The 16770-nt window shown below is 35.1% G+C and overlaps 1 protein-coding gene across 1 annotated transcript in view; it reads left to right on the top strand.

The window, feature by feature from the left end:
• The first annotated feature begins 368 nt into the window (after nt 1–368).
• The window catches only part of RBM26 (RNA binding motif protein 26), a 42416-nt gene continuing 26014 nt past the window's right edge, over nt 369–16770 (top strand). The window contains exons 1-12 of the mRNA XM_085309564.1: nt 369–373; nt 1281–1399; nt 1937–2073; nt 2973–3061; nt 3797–4008; nt 5818–6078; nt 7874–8113; nt 9441–9608; nt 9968–10108; nt 11123–11234; nt 12692–12851; nt 14278–14442. Of these exons, the coding sequence (XP_085165690.1) occupies nt 369–373; nt 1281–1399; nt 1937–2073; nt 2973–3061; nt 3797–4008; nt 5818–6078; nt 7874–8113; nt 9441–9608; nt 9968–10108; nt 11123–11234; nt 12692–12851; nt 14278–14442 (1809 nt within the window). The remainder of the gene's footprint in view (nt 374–1280; nt 1400–1936; nt 2074–2972; nt 3062–3796; nt 4009–5817; nt 6079–7873; nt 8114–9440; nt 9609–9967; nt 10109–11122; nt 11235–12691; nt 12852–14277; nt 14443–16770) is intronic.

The raw sequence follows: 16770 nt of genomic DNA, 5'->3' as shown, positions 1-16770 counted from the left end.
TTCCAACAGATGCAGGTGCATTAAACTAGGACAGCTGAAGTGACTCTTGTCCCAGCTGCCTGCTCTCTACTCTCATTGGCCTCCACGCCTGGAAGGGGAGGCTGAACATCTCGTGTATGGCTGGTGTGCCTACCGTTAGGCATGTTGAAGAGAATAGGGAATTGCTTCACTGTGATGAGCTGAGCTGTAAAATAAAATTCAAGAGTTGCTTCTTGGTCATATTGACTGTGCTTTTTACCTCCTTGAGAATAGAAGCTACTGAAAGAAGCTTGGGACAGGCATCTAAGACTTTAATGTTGCATAAATGGAAGAAATTAAGCTTTCTTTTTTTGTAGCTGACATGAGGTTGGAATCACATAGCTTGGTCTATGAGGTTAGTATTTCTGGTTGTCTGCCCGAATCCCAGTATTGAACTGCTGAGTCACTAGCTGTTTAGCTGCAGCAATTTGCAATATAGGTATTTAAAATTAACTTAAAATAAAATCAGTGATCATTTGTTTTAGCACACAGTTTTTATTGAGGTAGTTTTTATCAGCAGCCGGTTCAGATAGCTCACCTGTGCACACATGAACAGAGGAGGCAGTGTGTCAGTCAGACTTCTCTCACAATACCACCAGCTTCTACACTWAAGTGCTCTAAGCTTAATTTTAGATTGATTTAGATACCTAAAATCAGTAATGAGCCTGTAAGTTTCCCTCTGTCTTATGAAGATTTCTGTGATAATGTTGCAAGAACACTTTTTTCCTTAGGCTTTTGAKAAAATTTTCAGTTAATCTGCTTTATATTATATTTGTATATAGCTAGCGATAAAATTCCTTTAAAACATCTTTGAGTGAGGGTATTTTTTTTTAATAGCCTAGAATACTTTTGCATCCCTGTATTCATTTGTAATTACATGAACTGTTTTTTCCCCATTCAGATACTCTGAACGTTACAGGAGTATCTTCACTGATTTCATCACTGGAAAATTAGGAAGTGTTTGTTGTATTTTCACTAAAGATGACTAAGCAGTTGAAGCTCTTTCACTGTAAGCAGTCATTTCTTTGTAGTTGGTATGAAGTGCTCTGTAAAATACAGCGTGGAAATCTCACTTTTAGGGAACCATTTCTCCTCTGGAGAAAAAGTGATACTTTTTGATCATATCTATCCTGACTCTGTCTTAAAAAAAGCACCTCTGGGCATTTTTCATTGCCTTTGATGGGAAAGGTGTTGTTCCTTGGTATCAGTTCAGATACTCACTTGTATATTTTATTTACTCCAATGTATTAATCTATTTGCAGATGTGATGCAGATCCCTCTGCCCTAGCTAAATATGTTCTGGCTTTGGTAAAGAAGGATAAAAGTGAAAAAGAGCTGAAAGCATTGTGCGTTGATCAGCTGGATGTATTTCTTCAGAAAGGTATGGTCTTTGTCATAACTATTAAGCTTGAGTGAATTACTTTTCTTATTTAATTAATGCAAACAATCTTTTAACTTAGAATCCAGCATTTATCTTTTTATAAGCTTTGTTACTTAGAATTATGTAGTTCAATTTGCATGAAGTAATTTGTTTACAAAGATAGTTGTATAGCTTAATGTGTGTTATATTGTATTAGGTATATTTTTGCTGTTTATTGATACTGCTAAGAAAATTAGGGATGTTAGAAATGATTACCAGAGTAGAAATACTGGAGCTCTATATTCCAGCAATAATCTCCTAGATATTTTATTTAAAGTCATTAAGTAATTTCAAGGTTGAAAACCTTTATGAAACTTTATCATTATGGACATATTTCTTAACTCTGTAAAAGTTCTTTTTTAAATACAAAAATTAGAAGAGATGCAGATTTTGCCATTGTTCTAACCTTCCAATGAAGGTTGGATATTTTTTTTTCCACCAGTGTTAACTGAAGTTGTGAATATTGGATATGTATTTTTATACATTCTTTTCTTCTAGAAACTCAGATCTTTGTGGAAAAGCTGTTTGATGCTGTGAATACAAAAAGCTATCTACCTCCACCAGAGCAGCCATCATCAGGAAGTCTGAAAGTAGAATTTTTTCAGCATCAAGAAAAAGAGACAAAAAAGGAAGAGGTAGGCATTCAAGGCTTTATCTTAAATATATGTCTTTTTCCCCTCATTCCTGTAGTTTGCTCATGTGGTTCAACTTCATCATGTTTTTGTGTTCATCAGTGATGGTCACAAAACTTACAGAATAGCAGTATAATCTATTAGATTTGTGCCCGGTAGATTGAGTACTGTTACACAGTTTTTCTGAACTTAGGAAACGGATCCTTTGTAGATAAACCAAATGGTTTTCTCTAGCCAAAGATAAGCAATGTTACTGAACAGTGTAAGAGTTGTGGTACAACCTGTATCACTTCATTGCTCAGAATACTCTAGTAACTACTTATATATCCCTTCAATCCAGTATAAATCCACACCTGCATTCAAAATTACAATACTCCTTCCTCCAGCTGCATGATCCAGGCTTCATCCTTATAGTGGCATCTAGGGATGCAGTTCTGTCCTCCAGAAAAGAGGGAGAGGAAAACAAGGGAAGATTTAATATTACTGTTTTTAAACAGCAGCCTAGATTTGGCTGAATGAATGTGAAGAAGCTAAACTGCTGATAAGAAATAGACCACACTGTGTCAGTCGTCCTCCCAGACCATCCCAGCACTTCAGTATGGATTTGTCTACCTACATTCTAAATAGATTTAGTTTCATTGCAGCACAGTCAGGATTGTTTATTTTACTTTCTTGTAAAAGCTAATATTTTCTTGCAACCAGTGCTTTGGATATTCCCAGAAATTACAATTCATTCATTATGAAGATTGTTTAATTGCCATAGAGGCAAAATACACTGTTAAGGTTAATGTTAAGGCTGACTTTGCTCGATATTTTGAGTTGTTCATTTTTCTTTAATTGTGCAGAAGTCTTTGTTATAGTATACACATGTTTTGATCTAATGTATACTGCTTAAAATTCAGATAGTTAAAGAGGAAGAGCGAGAGAAAAAGTTTTCCAGAAGATTAAATCATAGTCCTCCTCAGTCAAGTTCTCGGTACCGAGATACCAGGTAATAAATTTTGCTTAAGCACTTGCATTATTTCAACAATCAAATATATTTGATTTTTTTTCATAATGTTAAATATTTCATTTCTGTACAGTCACTTGATAAGACTTTTGTCGCATTTATGCCTATATAATTAAATTGTAAATATACTGAGTGATAGTTTAAACTGTCTTTAAGTTGTGTATAAACTGTCAGATTTCAGTTTGGTGATACAGATTGAAGTTAAATTTGTAATTTGTATTAAAACACCTACTCTCTTCTGTTTTGAAATGGAATAGCGCTAATTTTAATTTAGAGGCATTTTTTTTGATATTTCTGACTTGGGGAAGATGCATTTTTTTCAGAAGCAATATCTTATCTACATTTAAAAATCTTTTGGATACTAAAAATAAATTACATAATCCAACTAAAATATTTGTAAAAGTCTTTTCAGAAGAGAGAAAGGACCATAGTTAAATTTAGTAATTTTTTTAGAGAACTGTACAAGGAGTGGACAGTCAGTATAAGTAGAATATCAACCTCAGTATTTTTCTAGTGTTTTCTTGGAACCTAGCTTTTCTAATATTTATACTTGTTAATTTTAGGTTATTGAGCAGAACACTGCAGTGTTCCTTTTCATTTGTTTGTATAATGTCTCAAAGCTTTTTCCATTGTCATTTCTCAAGATTTATAAGTTAAGATTTTCAATTATGGCTTCATAGTGCTTGTAATTTACAACCCACAAAATTGTATATTTAGAAGCCGTGATGAAAGGAAAAAAGATGAACGTTCTCGGAAGAGAGACTATGACCGAAATCCTCCCAGAAGGGATTCCTATAGAGATCGGTATAACAGGAGAAGAGGGCGAAGTAGGAGCTACAGCAGGAGTCGAAGTAGAAGTTGGAGCAAAGAGAGATTGCGGGACCGGGATCGAGACCGGAGCAGGAGCCGGAGCAGAACACGAAGCAGAGGTACCTATAGTTGGTCTCTAACATATGGTGGATTTTGCCTATATTTTCAGATGCCAGACTTTAACACAGTCTTTAAGACACACCAAAATCTTTCCTGTGGAAATAAGACTTACACAATTAATTTCTCATTACTTGTCCTCTGTTTCTCCTCCTGTTTTTCTCATCTAATATTTTTGAATGTGTTCACCCTTTTTAAACAGTTTTGAAAGAGAGACAGAAATATCAGAGCTGATTGCATCTCATTAAATTCTAGGAAACTTAGAATCTGATTTGAGAAGATAGAGAAATAATTACCTATTCACAGAAGTAGGACTAGCAGTGACTACTTTCTGTCTGGTAGGAAATGGCTGGTCAAGCAGATCAATACAGCTGATTTTTTTTTTTTTTTTGACCCTTCCCTGGTGTTATAGGAAAGGCCTGAAATTACTAACATGTGCACAGAAATTGCTAATATGTGCACACTAGCACACATATCTCTATGACTTTTAGATTTCAGTAGTTTTGGTCCTCAAATTAAGCTGCTTGCAAAACAAAACTGCTTATTCAGCTGAAAAGAATGTTTTTCCTCCTATAGCTGTTGCTGAAATATTGAAAGAGAGTACTGAATGTCGTTTTATGTTATCTTTATCCTGACTTAAACAACACAGTGGTAAGAATAGTCTAGTTTAGATCTCCTATGTGGTATTCCTTCTGCAGTATTGACCTCACTATCGCAGCCTTAAAAGCAGGAATGCAGTATTCCTGAAAATTGTGACTGGATATTTTGCTAACACCTTATGAATGAGCAAGTTAAATAGAATGCACCGACTTAACTAAAATATTACAGCGTCCATTAAGTTACATCTTAAGGCCTGTTCTACATACGCTACGCTGAGAATATCTTACAGTCTTGAAAAAACTATTTCTTTATTCAGGCACATAGTAAAGCCTATAATAAAACAGAATCCTATCCAGTRCTCTCACAATATTTTACCTATACTCCTCTGCCTTTTATAAGACATTTTTGTTAATGTTTCTTTTATATGGGCTTGTTTGAGTCTACTAGCTTTTCTCAGGATGGAACTCTTCTCTCTTAATGTAGGTACTTACTGTTTAATTGATGGTAATGTTAGAAAATAAAGAGATTGTGATAGAAAGTTAAGATAATATTTTGTATGTATTCACAATAAGAGATCCTATCCTATTACTCCTGTAGTGGATAGAGATCCTATTACTGCTGTATCTGGTTGGAAGTGTACCACACCTTTCAGATATTTCTGTATCTTTAAGCTTTGCATTCAATTGAGTGTACTCAACTTGGATATAAATTAAGATAAATCAATACATGGATATAAATTAAGATAAATCAATACATGGATATAAATAGAGATAAAATAATAATGGTATCTTAACATGAAACCTTTATACTGTTTTCAAATGATGTTTGACTTTTGTTTGTTGTTTCTGTTAATTCTGTTAATTTCTGTTAATTCTGAATAACTTTTCAGATTATTATTTTTTTTTCTAATTAAAACTCTGGAATATGGAATCATTGACTAGGTGAGGTTGGAAGGGGCCTATGAAGGTCGTCTAGTCTGACACCTCTACTCAAAGCAGGGTGATCTAGAATGGGTTGTTCATGATCTTGTCCAATTTGGTTTTAAATATCTTCAAGGGTGGAGAAACCAGAGTCATTCTGGGCAAATTGTAGGACATTTTAATTATCACTTTTGTAATTTGAGTTCAGTTCATTTGGAATAAAGATACTGGTACAGGTTAGTGATAAAAATATGTAGAAGGGTCACACAATGTAACTGTTTTCTCTTACAGAAAGAGATTTGGGAAAGCCAAAATATGATATGGATAGAACAGATCCATTAGAGAACAATTATACTCCCGTTTCTTCTGTAACAAATATTTCATCTGGCCACTACCCTGTCCCTACACTGAGCAGCACGATTACTGTTATTGCTCCTGCTCATCATGGAAATAACACTACTGAAAGCTGGTCAGAGTTCCATGAAGAGCAGCTGGACCACAACTCCTATGGAAGACCTCCGCTGCCAAAGAAACGCTGTAGAGATTATGATGGTAAGTCTACGTTTTTAAAATTACTTCTTGCAGCTATGACTGGTCCCTTTCCGAAATGATCCAAGTCTTTCTCTTTTTTGTTCTCTAATATTGTGGTTTACTTGTTATACAACTTGCTGTTTTTTTAGGAAAATTCTTAAACATTTTCCCACTTCTTAATTGTCTATCTTCTAAACAGCCTTTTGTGTTAGTACAGTGTAGTGTTTTAGTTATTAGAATTATGTAGATGAAATATACTATATAATTTTGTGTAAATATTAATGGGCTTTTACACAGTTTTTCTGTATTGTCTTGTTCAAGCAGAGTACAATATTTGATACATTCGATCATGACTAGCACCTTGCTGACCTCATCGTGTTTTACTTTTATTCTGTTCTTAGAGATGATAATTTTTAGCTAGAACGGCTGAGAACTTCAGCTTCTTAGACTCTCTTCCGTTTTTGTCAAAGCCAGCATTTCTTAAAATTTAGTGTTTTTTAAGCCTATCTGTATTTTGCACTATCATATGGATTTTTTTTTACTACAGTCAACACAGGAGGCTGCAACAATTTGCAGTGATTTACCTCAGTTCAGCCACTAAACTTGTTAACTCAAAAGCATTTCAATTTCCCCCTAAAGTTTTTCTGAGTTTTTTTTGTTGTTGTATTTCATAAGGAAAATTTGAAAATCTAGAACAGTTTACATTCAGAATACTGATTAGAAAAGTATTTTTTTTTAAAGTAAAGAAAATGAAGAGACTTGACTGCAAGTGTTGATGGAATTATAACAGCAAAGTTATTCTTAATTAGCACAAGCGATACAGCAGTGCTGTGAAAGTGTAGTTGTATTTTGAGATCTTTTAATACAGGTGGAGTTGCAGAAAGTATTGTCATGGTCTCACATCTACAGATTTTTAAGAAAGAGACAATACATACTGTTACACATTTTGAAATAACAATCTTCAGGTGTAACGCTGGAACTTTGTAACTTTAATAGTCCCTCTTAGATAGCAGCTTATTACTTTCCAGTATTCCAAATATAAAACAAATGTTACTGCATTATCGTTGTCTCAAATCATTACTTTATTTTTTTGTACATTTCTGACTGGTACTAAAATCTTTCCAGAGATGCCTCTTGCAATTGCTTTTCCTGTAGCTATTTGTGTGTTCTGAATTCATGCACTCATCTTTCTCTTTAGTAGTTAGCTTGTTCTAGCATACTGCTCTTCCTAGCTGCACTTTCACATTTATATGTGTATGTTGCACACATTTACGTATGTAAATAAACAATACATACATATAAATAAAAATACTGGTTTTTACTCTTACATGAGCACCATAAACTAAGACAAAATGTTTTATTTTTTTCCAAAATAATTGCAGAAGACAGAATATAAAAGAACTGGAAGGAATTTTCTCATGTTGGAATTTTATAATACTAACTTCCAACTCTAGTAGAAATTGAATTGAGAAATCTCTACACTCTTTACTTAGAAACATTGTGTTTTTGATATTATAATGACATTCTGATTTCCTTGTTTTCCTACAATTTGTTACAAATCAGCACAGAAATAATTTTTAGCAAAAAATCAAACTCTTACTTGATCTGATAGAGTGCCACTGCAATTTCCTGTTGTACTAACTGTTGAACTAAAGCTGAACAGACAGCTTCATGTTCTGATGTAAATTTTTGTTGCTGTGCAAAGCTCTTAATTTACAGACTCCTGCATTACATACAGAATATCCAATATCTCCTCAAAAATCAAACTTCAATTGCCGAATACTAATAATGCTTCCTTTCTTCTTTGATATTTCAGAAAAAGGTTTCTGTATGAGAGGGGACATGTGCCCTTTTGATCATGGAAGTGATCCAGTAGTGGTAGAAGATGTGAATCTCCCTGGCATTCTGCCTTTTCCAGCACAACCCCCTGTTGTTGAAGGACCACCTCCTCCTGGACTTCCTCCCCCTCCACCAATTTTGAGTCCTCCTCCTGTTAACCTTAGACCTCCAGTACCACCACCAGGCCCGTTACCACCTAGCCTTCCACCTGTAACAGGTAATTTAAAAAAAGGTTAAAACCCATTTTGGAATAGAAAAAGCTTCATGTTACTTGGGTTGCATGCAGTACTTTAATAATGTATATTTTTAAAAGTTGTAATACGCTCTTAAAGTCAGATTAGCATATCTTATCTCAAAATTACTGTTTTTATGGTAATCAGTATAATGCTGGTGGTTATATTATTTGAATGCTTTGAGTTTCGTAGAAGTTTGAAACCGACTATACGTAGAGAAGATGGGAAAACCCTGGAAACAACATGTGGTTGGCATTTCTCTAGTAGTAAAAAATTAAAGAGAGTTCCTGACCACATTAAACTTGCACCTAAAAATGTTTTGCTTGCAATTAATTGTGAAATCTAAAACAAAACGTTTTCTCCAGCTTGTTTACTCTTGCATTGGAACGTACTTTGGCTCACATATTAAAAGTTACTTGAAGGCTTTTGTGCCTGGCTATGATTTATAAAATAGCAACTTAGTATTCAGATGCCTCATGTGGCTTAAAAGCCGCCTAGCATATTACTTTTATGGGACTATTCTGTTTTGTTTTGTTTTGTTTTTTAATAGGTGTCCCTCTTGGTCGAATTATTCAAGAAAAATTGTTACTTGATATTATTTGCAAGTTTCTTAATCAATTTTCATTTCCAATTGATAGAATTTGTAAGAAAGAACTGAGTTTATGTATTTCACTTGGTGCAGAGAATAACTGTCTTGCTTGGCTGATCAAGTCTGCTTCACAGAATGTTTTTAGATATGCCTTAAATTGACTTTAAAGTAGGTGACATTATCTCTTCTTCAAAGAAATGTTTTTACTAACAATTATTTGAACGTCAGGCTTGACTGCTCAACTTCAAAACTCTCGCAATACCTTTTCTGAAAAAAAAAAATATTTTAAGAAGGATCACTTTGACTTTCAACTGTAGGTGTCTTCTCAGGTGTTTGTAAAAATTACTTCAGCTAAGTTAATTATTTTCAGCATAGAATATTTTTGTTACTCTACCTAGGTGGAAAGCCACCTTTTTTCCTTAAGGGGCTTTCTTCAGTCTTAAAGATTTTCATTTGGTGAAGGTAAATATTGGGTTAGCAATGAAGGTTTGTTTGTAGGAAGAAGATATCTGGAAGACTGTTCAACTATTAAAATGCTTTTGTCTGTAATCTAAATTCTTTTTTTTTAATATATTTGAGGATGGTTTCATATGAATGAAGGTATAGCATCGTGTCTGTATAAAATAGCTATAAAAGCATTTCATATCAAATTCCTTATGAACTGTGTGACATAGATCTGGTGGATAGTGTAAGAATGTAGTATTTTCCTTTATTTTTGGCAGGACCACCTCCTCCACTTCCCCCATTACAGCCTGCTGGCATGGATGCTCCCCCAAATTCAGCAACTAGCTCAGTTCCTACTGTTGTTACAACGGGTATTCATCACCAGCCGCCTCCTGCTCCACCCTCTCTTTTTACAGCAGGTGTAGTACTGAGGCTTTGCCCACAAGGTTTGCTAAATAGAATAACGATTTATATTTTACTATTCTTTTTAGAGATTGTAATTTTATTGTTTGGGAGAATAAGTTTTATCTTTTAGACTATGACAGTAACTTACCACTTCTTTTTTTTTTCTAAGTTAGGTCAGGATGGAAGTAAAATTTGTGTGTAAAATGGGAATCTTGAATATGGAATCATATTTTAATTATGTTTAAACAAAAACTTGTCATGGCAGTTTTTTTAGGATAGTAATGTTATACAACAGACTGTTCTATTGTAATTGAATCTTGTAACTAAATGAAATACTATATTTACAAGTTGTTTTTTTTAACTGCAATTTATTTTAATTAGACAATCTCTTTGTTACCAGAAACGTATGACACAGATGGCTATAATCCAGAAGCTCCAAGCATAACAAACACTTCAAGACCTATGTATAGACATAGAGTGCATGCTCAAAGACCAAATTTGATAGGACTCACATCAGGTGATATGGATCTACCACCCAGAGGTATGGTCTTAAAGTTATACTTACTTAGTTTAGCTGATTTCTTATGTTAACACAGATTGAGGCAGCTATCAGAGAATGTGATGCTGGAAAACATTTCAATTTTGTGAATCATTTTGATTTAAGAGAAATATAATCGAACAGGGAATTATACTGATAAGTTGCTTTGCATATGCATTTTTACAGGTACAGTGAAAACTATTGGTAGAGTATCGTATGGATTACATGCTTCTTAGACTTAATAACCTGTCACTTTTTACACCTCTTCTATAGAAAAAAATCTTATGTTTTTGTAATATAATCTTAGGGTGTTTTCGTTGTTGTGGAGGCGACAGGGACACTTTAGTTTGTAGTTGACAGCTGTGCCCAAGTAATCTTAACTTAGAGTCATTAAGTTAAGGCAGAAGAGAAAAAGAAGCAGCATATGAAATGGGAAGGTGGATAAGAGTTCTCTTAATGTGGTTTTATTTATATCTTTTTTTTGGTATTTATTGTTAAGTTTTCATTAATGTATTTTTAGAGAGGAATTTCTAAATTTGGTTCATGTTCTTCAGCAAGAGCCACTGCCTGCCCTACCCTACCTTACTCCAGAGCTTGGTCCTAGATGTTGATGCTTGGAGCACCATACCTGGCATTAGCATTTTTCTAATATGTCATATAATCGTAGAATGGAATGTTAGAAGTAATGGCAGAGTATTTTGTGGGACATTAGGAGTGAGTGAAATCATTTTGTGGCAGATGTCTTCTGTCACATTTCTTTTTTTTTATTTCCTTATGTATTACTGAGACAAAATTAAAGCTCTTAGCTGTTTTGATCTGTCACAATATCTGTTAATGGTTAAGATTAAGAGGAAAAGTCTGTGACCAAAATTTAATCCAGTTTGAACAAGGATAATAGTCATTTCAGAATAAACAGTTTGTTTTTCAATGCAGAGTCAGTGTGAAAGAAGAAATACATTTTGCAATCAAATACCCAGAAAATAAAAAAATAATGTAAAATCTCTCATCTATTTACAGAAAAACCTTCTAATAAAAGTAGTATGAGAATAGTAGTAGATGCTGAGTCCAGGAAAAGAACAATTGGTGCAGGGGATGGTGGAGTTCCTACAAAGAAGACTTGGTTTGACAAGTGAGTAATCATTAACACAAAGTTACCTTAATAGTTGATATTCATTGGAGCTCTTTTCTGTAGTCTGAAACAAATATAAACCAGTACAATTTGCAATGATATTAACTCTGAATGAGCTGACTATATTAAAATAAATCATACTATAGAGGGATCTATGTTTGACAATCTTATCTCAAAGACAATATAGAGATAACTGAAGTTGCTTTGGATGGTAATGAGATCTACTCCCTGAAAGCTGGAATGATCTAAGAAATAGAGAAGCTGCAGTGTCATTTCTGCAGAGAAAGACGTGGGAGTGCTGGTGGATGACAGACTGACCATGAGCCAGCAATGTACCCTTGTGGCCAAGGCGGCCAATGGTATCCTGGGGTGCATCAGGAAGACTGTTGCCAGCAGGTGGAGGGAGGTGATCCTGCCTCTCTCCTCAGCCCTGGGGAGGCCACATCTCGAGTACTGTGTCCAGTTCTGGGCTCCCCAGTGCAAGAGAGACATAGAGCTACTGGAGAGAGTCCAGCATGGGGCTATGAAGATGATCCGAGTGCTGGAGCACCTGCCCTGTGAGGAACGGCTGCGAGAGCTGGGCCTCTTCAGCCTGGGGAAGAGAAGACTGAGGGGGGATCTTATCAATGTGTACAAGTACCTGAAGGGAGGGTGTCAAGGGGATGGGGACAAACTCTTTTCAGCTGTCCCGTGTGACAGGACAAGAGGCAATGGGCAGAAATTGAAGCACAGGAAGTTCCGCCTGAGCGTGAGGGGGAATTTCTTCCCTGTGAGAGTGACGGAGCACTGGCCCAGGTTGCCCAGAGAGGTTGTGGAGTCTCCTTCTCTGGAGATCCTCAAGGCCCGCCTGGCTGCAACCCTGTCTACCATGCTCTAGGTGACCCTGCTTGAGGAGGGAGGTTGGGCTAGATGATCTCCAGAGGTCCCTTCCAACCTTACTGATTTTATGATTCTGTGATAGTCAGGCATTAGCAGTGACTGGTTTAGTTTTGAAATGTGAACTGGATCACTGCCAGTTTGGATTGAGTTTTGGAATATGTTACTACTATAAAATGTGGAATGCAGATTTACCTGAGGTGACAAAAAGATGGAAGGTGACAAAAGACAACAGGGACTGAGGAGAGCCTTTGAGTAATAGGAGATACTGGTGGGGGGATTCAGGGGATTTTGGAAAATAGTTTCTGGAGAGAGATACTGTGAAGGAGTTAGACATTTACTGACATGGGAATATTATTGGGAATTATCTTGCAGATTTATGCACTAGAGTATGCTGTGAGTATGAGTAGGGGAAACTGCTGGTGTATGGGCCTGTGCACTTTACTCTTGTAAATAAAATCACGGTGCAGATACCTCACCTACCCCATGCTCCTGTGTAGGTATATAAAACTTAACATTGTACTTGTTAGCTGTCTATGGGTTTCTGGCTTGATTTTTTTTTTTTTTTTTTTTAATCACAGGCAAAATTTTAACAGAACAAATAGTCCAGGTTTCCAGAAGAAGGTACAGTTTGGCAATGAAAATACAAAACTTGAATTGAGGAAAGTTCCCCCAGAACTTAACAATATCAGCAAACTTAATGAGCACTTCAGTAAATTTGGAAACTTAGTCAACTTACAGGTAAGAGCCAACAGAAAAATGACAGTGTACTTTGAGTTAATGCTAAAGGTAATCTGCTAAAAGGCAAATGTGAAGTGCTTTGTAACTACTTCCTTGAAAGTAGTTTCATTATTTTCCTAATGTGTTTTTTTAGACATAATTTCCTTGTTTTTAATAAAATTATCATTGAGGAACCAGAAGTGAAATGTTCAGTCTTTGAATTTTGAACAAAGATTTTCCTCACAGATCAGACTTTCAAGATTAAATGTTTTTCCATTTTCCCTTTCCCCAGTCATTTATCTGATGTCTTAAACCTCCAGTATTTTTTGAGGTAAATCATAATTAGAGAAGACTTGAATTTTTCATCCAGAGAACAGTCCCATACTTGTGGTATTATCCATTATAGTTGCTTCTTGGTATATCCGAGTGATCCACTTTTTTTTTTTTTTTTTTTTTTTTTTTTTTTTTTTTTTTAATAAGTGTTTATAAACAGAAATAAGGAGACAATTAGGGAAAGATAAAAAAGAGATGAAAAGAGCTGAAGCTTAGTTTATGTTAACGTTACATATGGCAGGCTGTATATGTAATGTCAGCATTTTGTACCCAGCGTCTGTGCTGCTCACTGTGATCTTTCATCATGTTTCTTTATCAGCAATGATAAGCTTCAGATGCTGTGTACATGATGTTTTCGCGTACACTTGCTTGCTCTTTCTGAGAAGTTGGATGGAGAGGTGGTAATAGAATATTTATTGTGTGAATTGATACAGTATAGAATGAACCTCCTGCACCCATCTTAACACTGAGAGAACTGAAATCTCTCTTAATGGCTCCTAAATATTTCTTTAGCCATTCATTAGTGTACCTAAGAGTATGGGAGTATTAGCAAGCAGTATGAGTCAGTAAGGCAGGTAAACATACATATATACAGAGAGAACAAGCTCTGCTCCTCTTCCCGAAGGTATAGTTTTTGTTCTTGGAAATCATCTAAAATGATATATCTAAAATGATATATATCAACATCAAAAGGAGGAAAGTGAAAATACCTTGTTATATAGCTGTGATGCTAGAAAAGGACATTTATTAACTGACTCCTCAGTTCATTATAATAATTATCTTTACTTGAGCATTCCTTCACCATCTGTCTTTCAGACAGATACTCATGTTCATGATTACGACATTCTGTTTGATTTTAGGTATTTTGCCTTTTTTCCTTTTTCTTCTTTTTCCTTTTTAAGCATTCTTAAAGTTTATTAGCTTAATCTCAGAGTTTCTTCTTTGACATCAAACTTTTCAAACTCAATCATGAGTAGGAAATATTCATCTACTGACCCATGCTGGGTTTAAATAGTAAGTTTCTGAACCTCTGAAACTATTGATTTTTTGATAATGTTGACACAGATAAAAATCCTACATGCAGTAAGTTTCATTCTTCTGTTTTAAATCTTAGGTTGCATATCAAGGTGATCCAGAAGGTGCCCTTATGCAGTTTGCCACACACGAGGAAGCAAAAAAAGCTATATCAAGTACAGAAGCAGTATTAAATAATCGTTTTATTAAAGTTTATTGGCATCGAGAAGGCAGTACACCACAAATGCAAGCTACTACACAGAAGGTAGAGGGCCTAAGTCTGTTCTATCTAGAATTTTATGTAAAATACATTCTTTTTAAACTATTAGGCTTTTAAAATGTTTTAGAAAGTAAACCAAGTACTCTTGAACTAATGAATAATTAAAGACATTTTTTAAGTTACACTTTGATTGTAGATACTTGGACCTCAGATACAGGGTACAGGATTTGACTAGCAACGTATGACTGAAGGTACTTAAAGCYGTTTTATGACTTATGAAGAATTAGGGTGTTACTTGTCATGTTATGTGAAGTAAAATTTGATGCTGCTGTGTACCAAATAACTGCTATTTTATTTTTAATTGGCATAGATTTCTTTTTCTTCTCGTAAGCATGAGAAAGACAGCAGATTTATATCTTTTCTGCAAAGATAATCTCTCTTTTCTTCCAAAAGTTGCAGTTTTTTTCAATTTCTTCCTTTTTCCTTTCTTATTGAGCACACACATTGCAGTAGAAAGGAGCAGTATAGTCTGTTTTATACAGAAGTACTCTGCACTGTAATCTCCACTGTAGGAGAGGAGAGCTACATTAGCCTAATTTCATGGTAACAGATTAGGGACATTTTCCATTTTTGAGCTGAGTTGCACAGTGGCGCATCTGCTTGTAATTTTCAGTTGCATAGTAGCATTGACAAGTTTTTAAGCRTATGAAAGAGTAATTACTGTAGTGGAGCTTACTGGTGAGCTATGGACAAACCAAATTTGCTTTATTAGCAGGCCTTGTGGTTCTACTGAAACCTAAAGAGACCTCCGAAAAATCCAAGCTTGTGTAGCTTGCATCCAAGTTGTTGGATGGAAGTCTGTCAGTTACCTCCTGGCGTTGCAAGTCCCTTTAAAAACTTGGGTATCCTGCTTTACTGAATTTGCTGTCAATGTGAAACGCGTTCTATACTTAAAACATGAGATGGGCTTTGTAGCAGAAACATTCACATGTTTATATACTCTACTATGATGAACAAGTTTTTTATTAGAGGATTGTTTCAGTGCTACTCTAACTTTGAATGCCTTCTTTCTCTTGATGGTGTATGTCATCTTTCAGAATCGATGACTTAGTTTTCTAAGAGCAATCCTGCTGTAGGCATTTCCTGTGTCTCCCTTTTTTGTGCCAAATGTCCTGCCTTTTATCTACAAAAATGCAGTTTTAGTGACTCCAATTCAAACTTTCCCTAGTTATCATCCTTTGGATTTGATTTTGGATCCAAATTTATAAATATCCTTGATGGCTGGTCTCAAAATACAAGAGTGATTTTACTAAGCTTGACTTGCATCTGATCAGCCAGAAGAGGGTGGTGAAGAATGTAGAATACATTAATATATACATTACTCCTCTTGAATAGGATAGCTTGAGTAGTTAGGCGTTGTTGCCATTGTCTTATTTGCTGATTACGCCATCCAACTTGGACTATTAACTGTATATTTCCAAACAGATACCTGTGTTAGATATTTGTTATTTTACTAAACATCGGTTATAAATCCTCTTACGGCTTTTAGTCATGTTATCCCAACATATTTGACACATTAACCTCGATGGTTTGAGACTGAATTTCCGCTGGTACCAAGTAACAGTATTAAGGGTTCCTACGTCACAGAGAACAACCTTTCATCACGTATCAGGAGACTAAAGTTTGAAATCTGTTGGGGTGGAGGAGGCACAAAAATTAGAACTCAAAATTAGAAATTATGAAGTACAATACCTTTGTCTTCCACCTACTCCAAAATGTAAGAATTATCAAATTGCTGGATGAGTAAACAGGTGTTTCTAATTCATAAACCTTTCATAACCATGAACAATTATGTCCCTTTTAACAGAAATTAGTATTTGATATTATATCCATAATTTCTATGGAATTATTCTCTTATAACTCTTCCATTTTTGTCAGGATTTCTGCTATTTGTTCACCTGTGTGTATAGTGGTTTCTGCCCAGATTTTTTTCTTTTCTTTTTTTCTTTTTTTTTTATCTAGCACTGAAGACAGACTTTTGAATTTTTTTTCAAGACCAATTGTCTGTTCAGTAATATTTTGTCCCACACAATTTCTTGACCATTGTTGCTGCCTCAGCAGGATTGCTTTGGTTAGTGTTGGGCACCACAGTTTAGAAAGAGTCTGAAATCCTTAAAGGAGCAGATTACATAGTACAGATGGTGAGAGTCCCCGATAATAAAACATCAAATAAATAAAAGGCTTCTGCCAAGAAGTGAAAATAATTGTTCTGTATGTCTCTGGTAGATAAGACAAGAAGTATTTATCTTGAAGGGTAGCACAGAAGATTTAGATTAGACATGAAAAAACATTTTCTAGTGCTGAAGGATAGTG

The sequence above is a fragment of the Rhea americana genome, unplaced genomic scaffold (genome assembly GCF_003343005.1).
Source record: "Rhea americana isolate MKP2758 unplaced genomic scaffold, rheAme1 scaffold_3, whole genome shotgun sequence".
Classification (NCBI taxonomy): Eukaryota; Metazoa; Chordata; class Aves; order Rheiformes; family Rheidae; genus Rhea; species Rhea americana.
This window is presented reverse-complemented; position numbering and strand designations above follow the sequence as displayed.